Source organism: Thermomyces lanuginosus (assembly GCF_041956635.1).
Source record: "Thermomyces lanuginosus strain ATCC 200065 unplaced genomic scaffold VTN49scaffold_29, whole genome shotgun sequence".
Taxonomy (NCBI): Eukaryota; Fungi; Ascomycota; class Eurotiomycetes; order Eurotiales; family Trichocomaceae; genus Thermomyces; species Thermomyces lanuginosus.
In genome coordinates, this window is record NW_027192363.1 from 731887 (window position 1) to 748543 (window position 16657).

At 52.9% G+C, this 16657-nt stretch overlaps 9 protein-coding genes across 9 annotated transcripts; 5 read left to right on the top strand and 4 right to left on the bottom strand.

Annotated features, from left to right (window-relative positions):
• Positions 1-624: 624 nt before the first annotated feature.
• VTN49DRAFT_3802 (uncharacterized protein) lies at positions 625-1674 on the bottom strand (the record flags this gene model as incomplete). The annotated part of the gene is made up of 2 exons (XM_069411678.1): positions 625-1500; positions 1558-1674. 2 exons carry the CDS (start codon positions 1672-1674, stop codon positions 625-627), a joined length of 993 nt encoding a protein of 330 aa, XP_069268272.1.
• A 24-nt stretch (positions 1675-1698) lies between these two features.
• VTN49DRAFT_3803 (uncharacterized protein) lies at positions 1699-2104 on the bottom strand (the record flags this gene model as incomplete). Its single annotated transcript, XM_069411679.1, has 3 exons — positions 1699-1827; positions 1882-1975; positions 2025-2104. The coding sequence occupies 3 exons, from the start codon at positions 2102-2104 to the stop codon at positions 1699-1701; spliced, it is 303 nt and encodes a 100-aa protein (XP_069268273.1).
• A 1187-nt stretch (positions 2105-3291) lies between these two features.
• On the bottom strand, positions 3292-3910 carry VTN49DRAFT_3804 (uncharacterized protein; the record flags this gene model as incomplete). Its single annotated transcript, XM_069411680.1, has 3 exons — positions 3292-3569; positions 3627-3759; positions 3824-3910. 3 exons carry the CDS (start codon positions 3908-3910, stop codon positions 3292-3294), a joined length of 498 nt encoding a protein of 165 aa, XP_069268274.1.
• A 66-nt stretch (positions 3911-3976) lies between these two features.
• VTN49DRAFT_3805 (uncharacterized protein) lies at positions 3977-4537 on the top strand (the record flags this gene model as incomplete). Its single annotated transcript, XM_069411681.1, has 4 exons — positions 3977-4048; positions 4129-4151; positions 4208-4329; positions 4401-4537. The coding sequence occupies 4 exons, from the start codon at positions 3977-3979 to the stop codon at positions 4535-4537; spliced, it is 354 nt and encodes a 117-aa protein (XP_069268275.1).
• Positions 4538-4629: 92 nt separating this feature from the next.
• Positions 4630-6702, top strand: VTN49DRAFT_3806 (uncharacterized protein; the record flags this gene model as incomplete). The annotated part of the gene is made up of 7 exons (XM_069411682.1): positions 4630-4675; positions 4738-4868; positions 4934-5323; positions 5385-5891; positions 5949-6357; positions 6407-6577; positions 6632-6702. 7 exons carry the CDS (start codon positions 4630-4632, stop codon positions 6700-6702), a joined length of 1725 nt encoding a protein of 574 aa, XP_069268276.1.
• A 1026-nt stretch (positions 6703-7728) lies between these two features.
• Positions 7729-10460, top strand: VTN49DRAFT_3807 (uncharacterized protein; the record flags this gene model as incomplete). Its single annotated transcript, XM_069411683.1, has 4 exons — positions 7729-7804; positions 7869-7952; positions 8011-9486; positions 9538-10460. The coding sequence occupies 4 exons, from the start codon at positions 7729-7731 to the stop codon at positions 10458-10460; spliced, it is 2559 nt and encodes an 852-aa protein (XP_069268277.1).
• A 273-nt stretch (positions 10461-10733) lies between these two features.
• On the bottom strand, positions 10734-12023 carry VTN49DRAFT_3808 (uncharacterized protein; the record flags this gene model as incomplete). The annotated part of the gene is made up of 3 exons (XM_069411684.1): positions 10734-10854; positions 10910-11753; positions 11807-12023. The coding sequence occupies 3 exons, from the start codon at positions 12021-12023 to the stop codon at positions 10734-10736; spliced, it is 1182 nt and encodes a 393-aa protein (XP_069268278.1).
• A 977-nt stretch (positions 12024-13000) lies between these two features.
• Positions 13001-14543, top strand: VTN49DRAFT_3809 (uncharacterized protein; the record flags this gene model as incomplete). Its single annotated transcript, XM_069411685.1, has 5 exons — positions 13001-13124; positions 13179-13235; positions 13290-13629; positions 13686-14126; positions 14189-14543. The coding sequence occupies 5 exons, from the start codon at positions 13001-13003 to the stop codon at positions 14541-14543; spliced, it is 1317 nt and encodes a 438-aa protein (XP_069268279.1).
• Positions 14544-15019: 476 nt separating this feature from the next.
• VTN49DRAFT_3810 (uncharacterized protein) lies at positions 15020-15953 on the top strand (the record flags this gene model as incomplete). The annotated part of the gene is made up of 3 exons (XM_069411687.1): positions 15020-15038; positions 15099-15163; positions 15231-15953. 3 exons carry the CDS (start codon positions 15020-15022, stop codon positions 15951-15953), a joined length of 807 nt encoding a protein of 268 aa, XP_069268280.1.
• Positions 15954-16657: the final 704 nt, after the last annotated feature.

Consider the following 16657-nt stretch of genomic DNA (forward strand, 5'->3'; position numbering starts at 1 on the left):
AAAGCTGTTGATCAATCAGTTCTAGTATGCATTCAGATACATTAACTATTCATGTTCCATGTGGATTGGTCCCCAGTGTCATTGCAAGGGATTTCGCATTTGTTCATCCGGTTGTTTACAAAACTGGAATTCTAGCACTTACTGAACCTGTCAGCGGATCCTAAACATCTAGCCACGGACTCCCAGTGGAGACCGCCTGTCAATACTCCCATCAAAGCTCCGAGTGAATCTGTCCTTAATTGCATCAACGAGCTATGTCTTCACGACCAGGAAAGTTATCCTTAAACCCAGAAACGACGATCTGCCCATAGCAAGTCATGTAATTCTTCATCCACTCAATGCAGCTTGACAGAAACTTCATGGACTACGGTATTTCCGTGATATATCCAAGTAGATTTGGGGAGAAAACACAGGAGAGATTATCATGAACACAAGCAGCGGAAAGAAGGCCGACATCCTGTTGACACATCTCAGAAAGACCGGACAAGATGGTCCCGATTGCCTGCTATCATGCAAGGGCCTGAGCAGCTCAATAGCTCATGCCAAGACAGCTCAAGCATCAATGACTCTAAAAGTCAATAGATTAACTATTAACGAGTTACGTAGTCAAGCTCCATCTACTATCTACAGTACCAAGAACACCACCATCGCAATCATCACACCGAACAAACCAGCCGAAGATACACGCACAGACATGGCAGCATCCTCCGGCTCGTCATTGCTCGACTCAGACTCAACAGGTGTGTTGCTGATCCCGCTGTTATTGGGATTCGTGAACTTGATGCCCGTAATCTGGTTGCCATTCGAATCGTGAACCTTTTGCGTGAGCTCATACTGCGAGGGCATCGCAACGAGCATGCCAACATGCACGCCACCCCGTGCGCCATTCTTGATCAGATCATCGATGCCGTCCGCGCGCTCTGAAAGATCAAAGGACGGCGAAGAGCCCCCGATGAAGTTCAGGTTGGCAATGCAGTCAGGATGCTGGACATCGGTAGGGTTCGCGTGAGATAACTCCAAACGCTTCCGGTCCAGCTTCGAGAGTTGGCCCTGAAGGTTCACATAGTCAGCTGAGAGCGTTATCGTATCGGAGTCATTGACAAGAACCAAGTCGTAGAATTCCGAGATGAAAGCTCCCGACATCGCTTGCGGGATGAGAGCGCCGTAAAGGGCTTGAAACTCGGAGAAATTTCGGGGCTGGTCATTGCTGCAGCCAATGCCTGAGAAGAACGCGGGCAGCGAATAGTTCCGGAGCCCGCTAAAAACGTCGTAGCCATTAACGTTGTAGGTAGTATTTCCGCACCACGAAGACGACTTGAGAGCAACGAAGTCTGAGTGTATTCTGATGATTTGTTCGCCCTTTTCAGAGTTGAATATTTCGCACTCCATGTACTTGGCCGGACCCTCAAGGACCTCAGGAACGTCGACAACCGAATAGCCTACGAGAATCTGGCGTTCGAGGTGCTTGTCCGTGTAATCCTGCATATCCCGCTGAACAGCCTGTTCGGACACTAGTCAGTGGCATTTTGTATTTAAGGTGGAGGGATCTGCCTATACCCGAATGTATTCAGGTGCGTCCTTGCCACTCTCTTCGTCAATGACTCCTCCGATGAGGAAGGCAGCAGTATTTTGGTAGTTCTGGAAAGCTTCCATCACACCAAAGACATGGCTCATGAACTTGCTGTAGGTTTTTGGCGGCTAAGTCCCATTCAGGCTGCCGTTCGGGTCGACGTCCACGACCATGTAGATACCGGCAGCATTGAAGATGGAAGCGCAGTCATCATGGTTGGCGCTAGGGTCCACGTTGTGGATATGAATGGCGTTGATCTAGTATACGGGGTAAGTGTCGGGCATGAATGAAGCACATTCCGAGGAACTCACTCCCAACCGCTGCATCAAGGCGGCATCCCGCAGGCAGGTATCTTTGTTGCCGGCGAGGGGATCATCCCTGTTGTTGGAACCACGTAGCCGGTGACTTTGAAGATGTCAGCGAGCATGCCAAACATGCAGGAAAACACTCTTACCCAACTCCAATAGCGAGAAAGCGTCCGTCAAGGAGTCCTAGGGCTACATGAGCAGAATATCTAGAATGAATTTCCTTCATAGCCATCCCATTAATCCCAGGGGGATAGACTGCCAGTACGGTGGACGCCAGACGGCAAAGGACGGCCAGTAGACTTCTGTGGAACTCCAGAAAGGATCAGTCTGCAGTCACAGATCAGCAGGGACAAAACCTATGGAAAACATGAAGCCTGTAATCGAGCTGCAAAAGTTCAAGGCCTGAGTAACCGGAGGCATTCGCCTACAGACGGAAGCGATTGGCACGAAGCGAACTCGATGAGTCCAAAGAGAGACGAAAGTGAGGATCGAAAGAGCGACTTGGTCAAAGACAAAAAGGAACGAACCTGCACCCATGGAAGGAAGAAGGTGCAAACTGAATGGAAGAGCAACTGATCAAAGTGAATGAAATGGGCGATTATAAGGAATAATTATGCCAACAATACTAGTCCTTAAGCCAGTATATAAGGATTCGAGCGCAACTTGTGTGTTATTTTTATTTTTACTATGTTATACAGTATGTCCAAAAGGTCCAATAGCATCAACATCTTTCCTGTCTTTCTACAATGCTTCTCTAACAATTAATAAAAAAAAAAAAAAAAAAACCGTGCCCCGTGGCACCCATGGTTTAGGGTTGGTTGGTGTCGGAGGGTTCCCGCCAACCCTAATGCCGATTTCTGTTTGCATCACCTCGCTGAGAGCTTGGCCCTTTTGCCCACCCTACAGAGTATATGGAGTACTGTTAGACTTCTTTTTTGTGTCCAGATCTTCATGAGACAGTCGGTCAATAGCATGATCAGCATATACAGTAATTGCCGTGGACTTCAGATCCATATACAGTAGCTCAATTTCTACAATACTACTTCGTATAGAGTAGTAGTATTGTCAATCGAGTACATCCCGTACATACAGTCATACTGAGGCATGAAAGACCGGTGTCGGAAGTTAGGTATTGGGTGTGTGAACTCCCGGATATGCCTCCGTACTGTTATTACATACCTTTCCCGAAGGGAAGACCAAGCCGGTACAACTAACCGATGGTATCGGGAGTCCTCCAACTGTCCGTTTGCGAAAGACATTGAAGTCCACTCGGTTCGTGTGAGGTACGATTAATTAACGCGGATTGTGGGCATAAAGAATGACGTAAAAAAAATATGTACTACAATCATGCATATGCCATGCGAATCTCTCCACGAATTAAGTATCGCCTCTGGCTTAATGTCCCGTCACCCGTTACATGAGACCCAGGGCAGCCATCGCACCCGCCGCCCCCATTGCAGCCATCATGCCGGTATGGGCATTGGCAGTTGGAGCCGCAAAATCAGTGGATTCACTCGACGAAGCAGCGGCATCCTCCGTGGCCGAGGACTGCGTCGTTGAGGTCGAGGACCCCGTGGTCGAGGTCGAGGACTTTGTGGCCGACGGCTGGTTGGCGCAGGGGTTCGGAGGCATCTCCGTGGGCACGGTCACACCCGCGCCGGTGCAAATGCCATTCGCAAAGGAGAGCACAGCTGGAATTGCTTGTGTTCAGCGGTGCAGTTCGCACGAGATGCCATAGGCTTGCTTACCATTAATATCGTCGCCCTCGCACTCCTTTGACACACAGCAAGCCATCTTGTCGATAAAGGCATCGTCCCCGCAGATGCATCCCACATCGAACCCGCTGCAGTGTTCAGGAATCGCACCAGTGACACAGGATTGCTGACCCCATTAGTATCGGAACGCTATCCTCGTCTGCACCTGGACAGGAGAAATGATCGCTTACCGCGCACTTGGGGAGCCCATCAACCCCCTGAGCTGCGGCACCAGAAAGGATGGCAGCTGCCACCACAGAAACCGACAACAACTTCATCGTGAGCAATTTGATGATTGCGCGAAATAATTTTGGGTCAACCAGAGGGCTAAAAACAACTGAGAGATGCGGCCAGATAAAAACGGCTGGCTGTCTGACCACCCCGGAACTGCAGCTGAAATGGCTGAAGTGCTAAAGGTATGCCTACACTCTAGATGATACGCTCAATACCGTAATGTGACGTCCGACCTTCTACTTACGGCTAGTACGAGGTTAAGTTTCATCCACTAGCTTACAAGAGGTAAAGCTTAATCAAAATCACATGACTTTAGATACCGAGCTTTACCCTTTTGGTAGGCGAGTGGTTCGCCTGTTCGTCCCAGTTGTCGGTGCCCTTGCAGAAAACCGCCTCCGATTGGCCAGCAGTGCCAGCACAGCTCTCCATCTCTCTCCGCATGCATGCACGCATTGGCCTTTTGGTAAGACAATGGAAAGGGGGTGTGCATTATCCACCAAGGAATTTCATTGGCCAGTTGACGGCGAATCACAGAGATCGGCGGCATCTGCGTTGCGCTGAACTTTACTGCGCGTCTTCTTAGGCTAAAATCGAGTTTCATGCACGGCGACTTGCCTGTTAAGTCTCCGCTGGTGGATGAGAAACGTGGTGTGCGCTCACCACAAATCTGAGGGATAGCTGTAGCAAAATTTTAATAGCTCGCCATTCCTTCCCGCAGCATATGTGACCGACGTCCGCGCAGCGCAGCTTGAGATCTGTCAAGATGGGACTCGGGGTAATTGAACCGCGGGGCCAAGACCATGTCCCAGGTGTGTATCTTCCGTCCTGTGTTGTCCGTGCCATTGGGTGCTGACACGCTGCGGTCGAACAGGGACATCCTACGTGATAGATGACACTCAGCGACAGCCCGAGGAAGAAACGCCGGGGCTCAAGTACGACCGCTCCGGCCCGGTGCCCATCGTGCTCGTTCCACAGCCGAGCGATGATCCCAACGATCCATTGGTGCGCTGGCCTTTTTCGCTTTGTATGTGATTGCGAGGCACTCGTCCTAACAGGTGAACTTCCAGAACTGGCCACTTTGGAAGCGCGATGCAATCCTGGCCATCCTGTCTCTGGTGGCAGTTATCTGCACCACCATGAGCCCGATCCTTGCTGCCAACACCGTGACAATCGCCACGTCGTTTGGGGAAAGCTTTACAGATGTCGCCCTGCTGACGGGATACCATCTGCTCGGAGTTGGGGTGGCCGGATTTCTCTGCGTCCCGACGGCTAGGGTATGGGGGAAGCGCCACCTCTTCATCCTGGGCCAGATTCTCATGATCATCAGCTGTGCCTGGGCGGGTGGCAGTAGCAATAATTTCAGAAGCCTTCAGGCGGCTCGAGTCTTCCAGGGGTTTGCACTCGCGCCATTTGAGGCCTTGGTAAACACCTGCGTCGGCGACCTATATTTCGTGCATGTTAGTTTTGGTTTAGTCTCCATGTTTCCCGGTCCGGCCACTAACCCAATTGGCGGCACAGGAGCGTGGAAAGCGGATGGCGTTGTCAAACGTGGCTCTGTTTGGCGGCGCATTCTTGACCCCGGTCTTTGTGGGCAAGATCACCGATTCGCTCGGCTGGGAATGGTCATTTTACTTCGTCGCTATCTTCCTGGGAGCGCTTCTCCCGGTCATGATTTTCTTCGTCCCAGAGACGGCATACCGGCGTGCGGATAAACTCAACACTGACTTCATTGGCGACTCTCAAGTCCCTGCACGGGGGAACCTGCAAGGGAGACCGTCTGACTCAGACAATACTGTCTACGAGCCGGGCCAGATGGACCAGGAAGCGCAGGCAGTTGAGCAGACACAGGAAACGCCGTATAAAAACGAAGCTGGCGGCACGGAGCCTGCTGCTTCTGCAGCCCCTCAACGTGCGACGTTGTGGCAGCGGGTCCAGCTGTTCAATGGTAGAAAGACGGACGAGAAGTTTTGGAAGTTGCTGCTCCGGCCGTTTCCTCTTCTCTTCCTCCATCCTGGCATTGTCTGGGTAAGATGACCATTTCTCCTTTGACCGTTGTTGGCAGGGTGTATTGACGTCGCTCAGGCATGTCTCATTCAAGGAGTCATGATCGGATGGACTGTGTTGATTGGCGTGGTGTTGGGAGTTGTATTCCTGGGCCCGCCCCTGTGGTTCGATGAAGTCAGGACGGGGTACATGTACGTTGGTGCTTTTATTGGATCCATTCTCGGCCTCGCTATATCGGGCCTCTTGTCGGACTGGATCATGAAAGTCATGGTCAAGCTCAACAAGGGTGTCTACGAGCCCGAATTCCGGATCCCGCTTGTATTTTTCCAGATGCTCTTCTGCGGGATCGGCCTTTATGGATTCGGCATTGTCACAGACGACATCACACGATACGGCTGGTTTCTGGCGGAAGTGTTTTTCGCTTTTGTCATCATGGGTATGGTCTTGGGCACTGTTGCCAGTGCCTTGTACGTTGTCGATGCTCATCGTAAGTGATGTCGCCACACTTCTAGGAAGGGTCTCACTGACAGGAGCAGGTCAAATCGCGGTCGAGGCATTCACGGCCATGTTGGTGTTCAAAAACATCTTCAGCTTTATCCTGTGTTACTTTGCATACGACTGGTTCGTCGCACGGAGCGGAACACGCATCCCGTTCATCATTATCGGCTCAATCCAGATTGGCGTGTGTTTACTTTCCATTCCGATGTGTAAGTCTTCTTGGAAATATCTTATCCCGACGAGTCCGCGCTGATTCGATGCAGATGTGTTTGGGAAAATTAATCGATCTTTCTTTGCACGGCATGACATTCTGAAGATGCTGGGACTGTGGTAGCTGTCCTCCAACTCAGCAGCTACAGTCCTTAATATCATGACCATGCTGAGGATCTCAGTCAGTTATTTCGGGTTCACGAGATTCAGTATTATGCATAGAGTATGCTTTTGAGTCTGAGCGCTGTCTCATTATTATACTGTTATCATGTAATCATAATGTCCCTGTGCAATTGCATATGACTGGCGCATTTGTCTAGTCTTAATCATGACGTGAGTGTTTCCATGTAGTTTTCATTGATCTGCCTCGAATATCCGAGCTCTTCCGGTATCAGTTTGGCGCATGATGGTTCACTCTAACCTGGTTCCAATAAATGTTTTAGTCTGCCTCATTGAACGTGTACTCTGGAAGTAGTGTTCAATCTCCAGCGCCAGCTGCCCTCTTCTTTTAGCTGAAAGCTCATTGTTAACTACGTTATTACTTACGGAGGATCGGGGTCGAAATCTGACAGTTTGACGAATGACGTACATATCTATTGCGGCTCAAACTATTCTTTGAACGGAAAGAATGGTTCCCGTTGCAAACTGTCCAATCATCTTTTAGCTTAGCTAAGAACTTTCACCAGCCACAAACTCTCTCCGCACGTTGAACCAATCAAAAATTCCTGCACCGCCACATATTGGCACATCATTGCCAGAATCAGACTAGTCCAGAACCAAAGCTATGGGCAATACTGTAATCAGCTTGTGGTTCCCAGTGGTCCATCGGAACTATGCCTTGCTTGAGGGTCTCGACCAAGTCCTAGAAAACCTACGTCACTATCGCGATTGTGCAGGATGGACTGTCATGCTTTGTCGCGGAGCACGCGGTTAGTTTCAGGCTTATGGGTCCTGTTTCCAGGAACTTATTCCCTTCGAGTTTGCTTACTTGGGTTCTACTTCTGGTCATGATATTCCTCGGCTCACCGGGTGATGCATTTCTCCGGCCTTGTTGCAATCACATTGTCCTGGAGAAGGGAACGTTCGTTTCCATTATATCATTATTGACGAGAACGCAAAACTTCGAATAAAGGCGAGATCGTGCGCTGCAATGATGGCGGCGAAAACATGTACCTGCACGGACGCTCCGCGTGGAAGTTCCTCGAGTGCGAGATTAGCGGATCATGGTATGCATATACGGATGGCTAACACCTGGCAATCCCCTTGCTGATAAAGTTGATGATTATCTAGCCGCCACCGCAGCCCTGTACGTGACCGACCCAGGACACAAGCGTGCTGGGAGCGACACAATCGAGGCGAGACCTCTGGAACAGAGTAGGTATCGATAATAACCTGTTATCTGGATCATAGGGTTGATATTGTTCATGCCAAGCCACGAAACAACTTCCCGCTCGTAGTCTCTCCGATGCCGGAACCGCTGCTAGCCTTGCACATGCCAGTCGAAAGAAACCCATCGAGGCATGGTGGAAGCCCGGCGCACAGCTCCAGCTTCAGGACCATGCGGAGAAGGCAGCGTTGTTGGCCCGGAGTACCATGAGCCCGGAGCCTCAGCCGGCTGTTGTTGGCAACGTACACCCAGAGGTCTACAAGGCGGCGCTCATTGCCGCGCGAGAACGCCTGCAGACTTCACCACCACCCTTTGAGAGGCAGCAGTCTTTTAGTGCGACAGGAGGCAAGGAGGCACGCGATATCGATGGAAGTATGCAGATGCATCCTGGTGCCTTGACCGCGGCCACGGGAGCTACTGTAAGGAGTCGTCGACGGAGAGCCGAGTCTGCGCCGTCCAAGCCAGTGGCCGGTTCCGATACTAATACCTCTGCGTACGCCCTTTCCGCTGCGACGAGGTCCCATCAGGCGAGTCAGGGCCCGATTACCATATTGGAGCACCTAGAACCGTCGGTGGAGGCGGCGAGGATCCACAACATTGCGCGTTCGAACGTAAGGTTATATACCTCAACGCCACCGGTGGATATTGAAGTGGAGGAACAGAGACATCGCGACAAACTACGAGCTGCAGCAGTGTCGATGGCAAAGGATATGTATTCCGTGTTGGGCACGCAGGAGGAGCAGCCGAATCCAACAGAAAAACCCTTTACTACAGGTACTCAGCAGCAGCGACGGTCCCGGCCAATGTCCTATTACTCTGAATTCTCTTGGACAGAAGGCGATGAGCAGATCGCAACTCGCCGACCGCAAACCTTGCACGAAGCGGCGCAGAAACGAGCCGCCGACACGCTGGCCAAAATGGATGGAGAGGATCGTGTCGCGCAACAAGAATACTACGGCCTTCCGTCAAGCCCGCGACCAACACGGCTGAGCCTCACGCAGCGATTTCGGCGACGCACGCCCAGCGAGGGGGACATTTCGCAGCTCGACTGGGAACGTTCCGAGAAGATTCGAAATCAGATGTCGACGCTGCAGAGCCGGTTGCGCGAGGTGGACGAAAAGAGGATTCGGGATCGCGAGGCACTGATGAATATCGCGCGGCGGAATGTCAACGCGGCCATCCAGGATATGGATGAGCAGGTGTACGCGAAAACGGGAAAGCTGTCGCCGTCGATGCTGCGGGAATGGGAGGAACAGGCACACGAGAAGGCGAAGGATGACATCTCGGCCCAACTCGAAACGACAGGGAAGATCCCTATCGGCGGGGACAGATACGTGACCCAGGCGGATGTCGAAGAAGTTGCGCGTGCGCGCATTCAGCCTACCCTGGATGAGATCACCGGAAGAGTGGAGGAACAGCAGGCAAAAATCATCGAAAAACGCCTGGACGAGGAGAGAAATCAATGGCTCGCAAATTTGGAACGCGAGAGGGAGAAAGAGCTGCATGCCGAGCAGCGAAAAGGTGCGACTGTCCTGATCGATATGCCTGTTGTCACATGCTGATCGGAAACAGTGACCAGAGAAAAGAAACGCCCGGAACAACCAGGGATTATTGGAATCTTGCCCAAGAAATCCCTGTCGTTGACGCGAAAGAAACAAGACACAACCGCTGCGCAGCCTAGAGCAGAGAAGAAGGCCCAAGAACCTGTTGCGGAAGTTCAGCCTGAGCAAGAGAGAGCAGCCGAGCCAACAAAGGCGCGGGAGCGAGATGCCGCGGAGAATGCTGCCGAAAAACCAGCGGAAGAATCCAAAGCGGAGCGGCCCGAAGCCGCTGCTGCGCGGAAGCAACTCGCTGCCACTCAGGCGCCCTCCGCCGAGCAGCCGTCCGAGGCCACCTCCTCCCAGCGTCCTTCCAGCAGCGGCCTTGTCACCGCCAATACCAACGTATCCGCAGGAACAGAGGGAAGCTCAAGCGTCGTAGAACCGCCTGTGGTCATCTCCAGCACGCCGCCTTCCCAAATCGCCACGGCGGCAACAACAACGACAACGGCCACAGCCACATCACCACGGACCGAGTCCCGCGTCAAAGCGTGGTTCAAGAACCGCATGAGTCTGGGCGGCGGTCGGAGAAAGTCAGTTACCACCGCCACACCGGCAGCTACCGCCGCGGCAGCGACGGTGCCGCCAGAGGCGATTGATGAAGAGGCGGAGCGCAGGCGGGGCGCTTTCGTCATGACCGGCACGGCAAGCAGCACGCCCACACCGGATTTCGTCAGTGCCGTCGAGGATCGCCGCGCGCCGCTGGCTAGTAACCCCGTGACGGAGCGGGATATAGCCATGGCGACGGGGGCCGATACAGGGTCGACATCGAGGTCGGCGTCGGGATCGTTGCCGGAGGAGCCGTCGCAGCTTCCGCCGCCGCCGTCGATGCCAGCGGTGGAACGAAGAAGTTGGAGTTCGGGGGTGCGAGAGTCGAGGTTCTCCGAGGATTTGTAGTTCTTTCTTTCTTTCTATGGCTTGATGTTTTTGTTTGATCTAGCGTTTGATAATCAGGATGGCAGGGTTAATGATTACTGGGAACGGTGTTGGATCTGGAAGGCCGGTGGTCATGTCAGCGATGATCTTGTGCTATTTGCATACCTCGTTACGATCCAGTCTATCATTTCGACTCGAATCCATCGTATCAGTACGGCAGCGCTAATAAAGCTCGTAAAAAATGCTCGTTTTTAAACATCGAGATCCGGTATATTACACGCGAGATGATTCAGGTTATAGCTTCTGGTACTCCAACTTGCCCTCCAGCTTCTTCGCCTCGGCGACCTTGCGGACGGCCTTGTTGAAGTCATCCTGATTGATCGCATCGCGGTCGTCCTTGATTGCAAAGAAACCACTGTAAAACGGATGTTAGCCCTCTGGTCTTCATTCGAAGGACTGGAAAAACGTACGCTTCTGTCACGATGTTCCGCAAGTCCGCCCCGTTCAGGCCGTCGCTCATCTTGACGATGCTTTCAAAGTCAATCTCGCCTTCCGTCCTGACGGAGCTCGCGTGAATCTTCAGGATTTCCAACCGGCCCACCTCGTTGGGCAGCGGGATCTCGATCTTGCGGTCCAATCGCCCGGCGCGCAGAAGCGCTGGGTCCAGCGTATCCGGCCGGTTCGTGGCCATGATGATCTTCGTCTTACCCAGGTAGTCGAACCCGTCGAGTTGGTTAAGCAGCTCCATCAGCGTGCGCTGGATCTCGCGATCCGCTGACGTGCCCTCGGAGAATCGTCGCCCGCCGATTGCGTCGATCTCGTCCATAAAGATGATGCAGGGCTCGTGCTCCTTGGCATACCCGAACATTTCTCGGATAAGACGTGCGGACTCGCCAATGTATTTGTCCACGATCGCGGACGAGACAACTTTCAGGAAGTTCGTCTCGAGCGAGCTGGCCACGGCTCGAGCCAACAGGGTCTTGCCAGTTCCAGGTGGTCCGTACAAGAGCACGCCTTTGGGAGGCTTGATGCCCACCCGCATGAACAGCTCTGGATTCTTGAGTGGCAGTTCAATCACCTCGCGCAGCTCCCGAATCTGCTCGTTCAGGCCACCAATTCCGGCAAAGCTGACCTGCCCTGGATCCTCCAGCGACATGTTGTACACGAGCGGGTCGACCTCACGCGGCAACATGCGCATGATCGTCAACGTCGTCATGTCGAGGGCGACTCGCGTGCCCTGCTTCAGCTTCGATTTATCCACTTTCGACCGGCACCCGACAACATATCGAGGACCTGACGATGCCTTGACGATAACTGCCAGAATCAGTCATACTTGCTTACCCAACTCCCGTCGATAGCTAGCTTACATCGTTCCTCGTCCAGTTGTTTCAACACCTCCCCAATTATCTGGCCGACACTTTGTAATGCCTTGATATTCTCTTCTGTTTGATCAAACTCTTTTTGGAGGTCTTTGATGCCCATGCGCAGGTCCTTCAGCTTCGCCTCCCATTCTCGCAGCTCCAGCAAGCTCTTCTTGTAATCCTCAAGAGCTTGCGCTCTTTCGGGATCATTCGTGCCGTTCATGGTTGGAGGGATAGACACGCCGTACAACAAACTTCAGAGGACGTCGTAAAGAAAGAGAGAATAAGAGAAGTTGGGTACTTGTCTGGCAGTGTCTACTAAGGCTACAGCTCAGGCGCGCAGCTTGACCTCGCTGACGACAAGGCCAATGCCTGGCGCGCACGTGATCAGCTCCAGATCCAAGCTACTAACCAGATACGGTTAGTGAGAGCAAAGTCCAAACACTGCAAACTGCCCCTCCTTAATGCCTGTCAAATCAGGCACCAACCCCTCTGCTTGCCTCCCTTCATCGCCCGAGGTATCACGAAAATCTCGCGGAGAAGACCTCCGTAAACTCATCCATTCTACCGATGCCCTGTCGCAGCCGAGATATCGAGAACTGACAGGCTCCCTCGGATGAATCACACACGGCTGATCGCAATTCGTGTCTGCCGAGCCCGCTGTGAGATCGGGAGGTGACGGAGTTCATGACTCACGTCATCATTCACAAATCGTCATGTACTGATGTGAGCGAGGATGGGCCCACGGGCGAGGCTTCTGCTATCGAATGCCTCTAGCTACATGAAAGTCATTCTACTTCGACGACGTTCTGCATTGAGGAATGTTAGATACGAGTACATAATCCTACTGTAGGATTGAATCTACCCCGCCACCCGCGTCTACAAAGGCGACGTGAGTCAACATGTAGCCACAAGCAGCAATAGCATCAAGGTCGATTGCAATGAGTCAGAAGTGTGCTCCGTTGTGAGCGCCAGAATTGGACTTACTGGGCGCAATTACAGCGAAAAATAGCACCATAAACCGGAAACATTGCCCTGGATGCTGTTTTCGGGTTACGGTGAAGCTCCCCGCGGCCAAATTCTGAGACTCGATTGACGGCGTCAATAATTTTCCATTCCACCCCTCCGTCCTTTAAAATCTCTCTGCTGCCACCTGTTCTTTTCCAATCGTCCAGTCTTGTCCCGACTCTAGTCGACAACATGGCTATCACCAAGATCCGCGCTCGCTCTGTTTACGACTCGCGTGGTAACCCCACCGTCGAGGTTGAGGTCATCACCGAGACCGGTCTGCACCGCGCCACTGTCCCCTCTGGCGCCTCGACGGGTGCGTCATATTAGCTTTTTCTCTATTCAATAGCTGATTACTGACCAAGGGCAGGCCAGCATGAGGCTCACGAGTTGCGTGATGGCGACAAGTCCAAGTGGCTGGGCAAGGGTAAGCAGGACTAAGCTTCACAGTAACGGCCAGAGAAGAAGCTCACTCTGGCAGGTGTCTTGACTGCCGTCAAGAACGTCAACGAGATCATTGCCCCCGCCCTCATCAAGGAGAACATTGACGTCAAGGACCAGAGCAAGGTCGACGAGTTCCTCATCAAGCTGGATGGCTCCCCCAACAAGTCCAAGCTGGGTGCCAATGCCATCCTCGGCGTCAGTCTGGCTGTTGCCAAGGCTGGTGCTGCCGAGAAGGGCGTCCCGCTGTACGCTCACATCTCCGACCTTGCGGGCACTAAGAAGCCCTACGTCCTCCCCGTTCCGTTCCTGAACGTCCTTAACGGTGGTTCCCACGCCGGTGGTCGCCTCGCCTTCCAGGAGTTCATGATTGTTCCTTCGTAAGTTTGCAAGAATGGATTTGGAATAAAGTGAAGGCAAATTGACAGAGTTACAGTTCTGCGCCGACCTTCTCTGAGGGTCTCCGCCAGGGTGCTGAAGTCTACCAGAAGCTCAAGGCTCTGGCCAAGAAGCGCTACGGCCTGTCTGCCGGCAACGTCGGCGACGAGGGTGGTGTTGCCCCCAACCTTGAGAACCCTGAGGAGGCTTTGGACCTCATCACCGCTGCCATCGAGGAGGCGGGCTACACTGGCCAGATCAAGATTGCCCTGGACGTTGCCTCGAGCGAGTTCTACAAGCCCGACGCTAAGAAATACGACTTGGACTACAAGAACCCTGAGAGCGACCCGTCCAAGTGGCTCACCTATGAGCAGCTGGCTGACCTGTACAAGTCGCTTGCCGCCAAGTACCCGATTGTCAGCATTGAGGATCCTTTTGCTGAGGATGACTGGGAGGCTTGGAGCTACTTCTTCAAGACTTCTGATTTCCAGATCGTCGGGTAAGTCTACGGGATGCCGCAAACTATGTTGCGTGAATACGGGGCCAGCTAATGCAATCTAGTGATGACTTGACCGTCACCAACCCCCTGCGCATCAAGAAGGCCGTCGAGTCCAAGTCGTGCAATGCCCTGCTGCTTAAGGTCAACCAGATCGGCACCCTGACCGAGGCTATCCAGGCGGCCAAGGACTCGTACGCCGCCAACTGGGGCGTCATGGTCTCGCACCGCTCCGGTGAGACCGAGGATGTCACCATTGCTGACATTGTCGTCGGTCTGCGCTCTGGCCAGATCAAGACCGGTGCGCCGGCGCGGTCTGAGCGTCTGGCTAAGCTGAACCAGATCCTGCGCATTGAGGAGGAGCTGGGCGACAAGGCCATCTATGCCGGCAACAACTTCCGCAACGCTGTCAATTTGTAAACGGGTTGCTTGATTTTCATAGTGATTTAATGATTAGATGAGTTAGGATATGAATGAAAAGTACGATTGCGCTATCCGTGTGGCCTTTCAGCATCGTGTACGGAGTATGTAGTCGTCTCTCATGATCAGTAAGACTGATGACGCAATGGGTGAGGGTCAGGCAGAAGGTAGAGGGCAGGCCAGACAGCGATCCACGGAATCACGTGACTCTGCCCCTCCATGCACCCACTCAGAGCCCGTAATTTCTCTGATAAAAGAAGAGACTTTGAAATGGGCCGACAGTGTTACAATCCTGTCCTGGGAGACTCCTCGCAAGGCCGCGCCTTCGTCCGGCTGTCTGCAGTCTTGCACGACATTAGGCGCCACAGTGTGGTGCTACTCGAGGCTTAGTATCACGGTCAAGTGAAAGGACGGATTTTCTGATTTTTTTTTTCCTGATCTCCTGAAACACCGCGCTGACCTCTTTAACGTCCAACATGGCGTCTGCAAATTGGGGTTCGTATCACCGTCCGGTGTCGCAAAGGATGGGGGAGGCATGCTAACGGACTGTTGCAGACGACGAGGATACCACCCCGCCGGAGATTGCGGGTCGTCGCAAGTTTGAGGACGAGGAGGATGAGGTGAGTCAGATGGCCTTTCTTAGCTATGTATTTCTGGCGCAAACAGGGTTGACATTCTGTACGGCAGGTCGTTGACTCGTGGGACGCCGCGGAGGACTCCGAAGCCGAGCGCGAAAAGGCCGCTGCCGCCGCCGCCGCCGCTGCCAAAGCTGAAGCCGAAGCAGCGGCCAAGAAGAAGAGCCGAGCAGAGCGGATCGCAGAGCATCAACGGGAACGACAACGGCGCAAAGAGGAGCAAAAACAAAGTGGAGAAGACGAAGAGGAAGACGAGTACGAGCGACGCCTACGGCTGCGACGGACAGAAAAGGAGGCCGACCTCAAGCACGCCGAAGACCTGCTGGGCGATATTGACCTGAACCGGACGCGAGGTCGTGGGGCAGGGAAGCCCGTGGTGGTGTCCATCGGCGGGGACTCGTCGGATCCGAACGCGGTGGTGGACCTCAGCACGCTACCCATATTCAAGCCCACGACCAAGGAGCAATTCTCGCAGTTGTCAGCGACGCTACTGCCACTGCTGACGGCCAACGCGAAGAAGCCGCAATATGCGCTGTGGGTTCCTGAGTTCGCTAAGGCGCTCGTGCGTGACTTGCCGAGCGAGCAGATCCGGAAAGTGGCCAGCGCGTTGACGACGCTGAGCAATGAGAAAATGCGCGAGGAGCGTGCGGCGGACAAGAGCTCCAAGAAGTCTAAGGCAGCCAAGACAAAGGCTAGCTTGGTCACAGGCCGTGATCTCGACAAGGATATTACTGTGTATGATGACGATGACCTTGGGGATGATGACTTCATGTAATAGGGATCAAAAAAAAGCCACCTTCGGATATTGGGTTCAGTTCGAGTGTATCTACCTATTACCTACCTGTTTTGCATCAGCATTAGATGGCAATCACCATTGATTCGGGAGGGATTTCATCCTACTGACAGTCTGTCCTCCATCCGTGACTAGAATATTCACCATCTAAGCAAGTGCCGTTCTCCGATCATGATCTATGTAATTGTCGCACGCGGGCTGAAATGTCACCCATTGAATTTCAGAAAACATTTCAGAGTGCATAGCCAGCCCGGTTCGGGCTGTCACAGAATCTCGTATCCGAGACTATCGGCCGCGCTAGAGCGGATCTACTGTTGAAACACGAATGTGCTATTTCCAGTGACCTTTAGGTGCAACACGGAGGAAATCCCTTGCATGTACGTTATTCCGCATAATGTACGCAAGTAGGACTTGGCTTTCGCTTCGATGAGGACCTGCTGTTTAGTGGTGTGGTCGTACAGTCCTGGATAACCCACTACACTTCTGTGTCAGAAGCAAGGTATGGTATATGTTGGTAGTTTTTCAGCGTCAACAAGGGGGATGCTTTAGTCCTATCAGTCTTCCGTAATTTCGAATCTATGGGGTGTGTCAGTGGATTTTATGAAAATTCAAGTCCCTCACGGCCCATATATAAGAACGGGGTTGAATAAGATCAACCTCACGATCGAAGGGTTCATGTGAAGCTC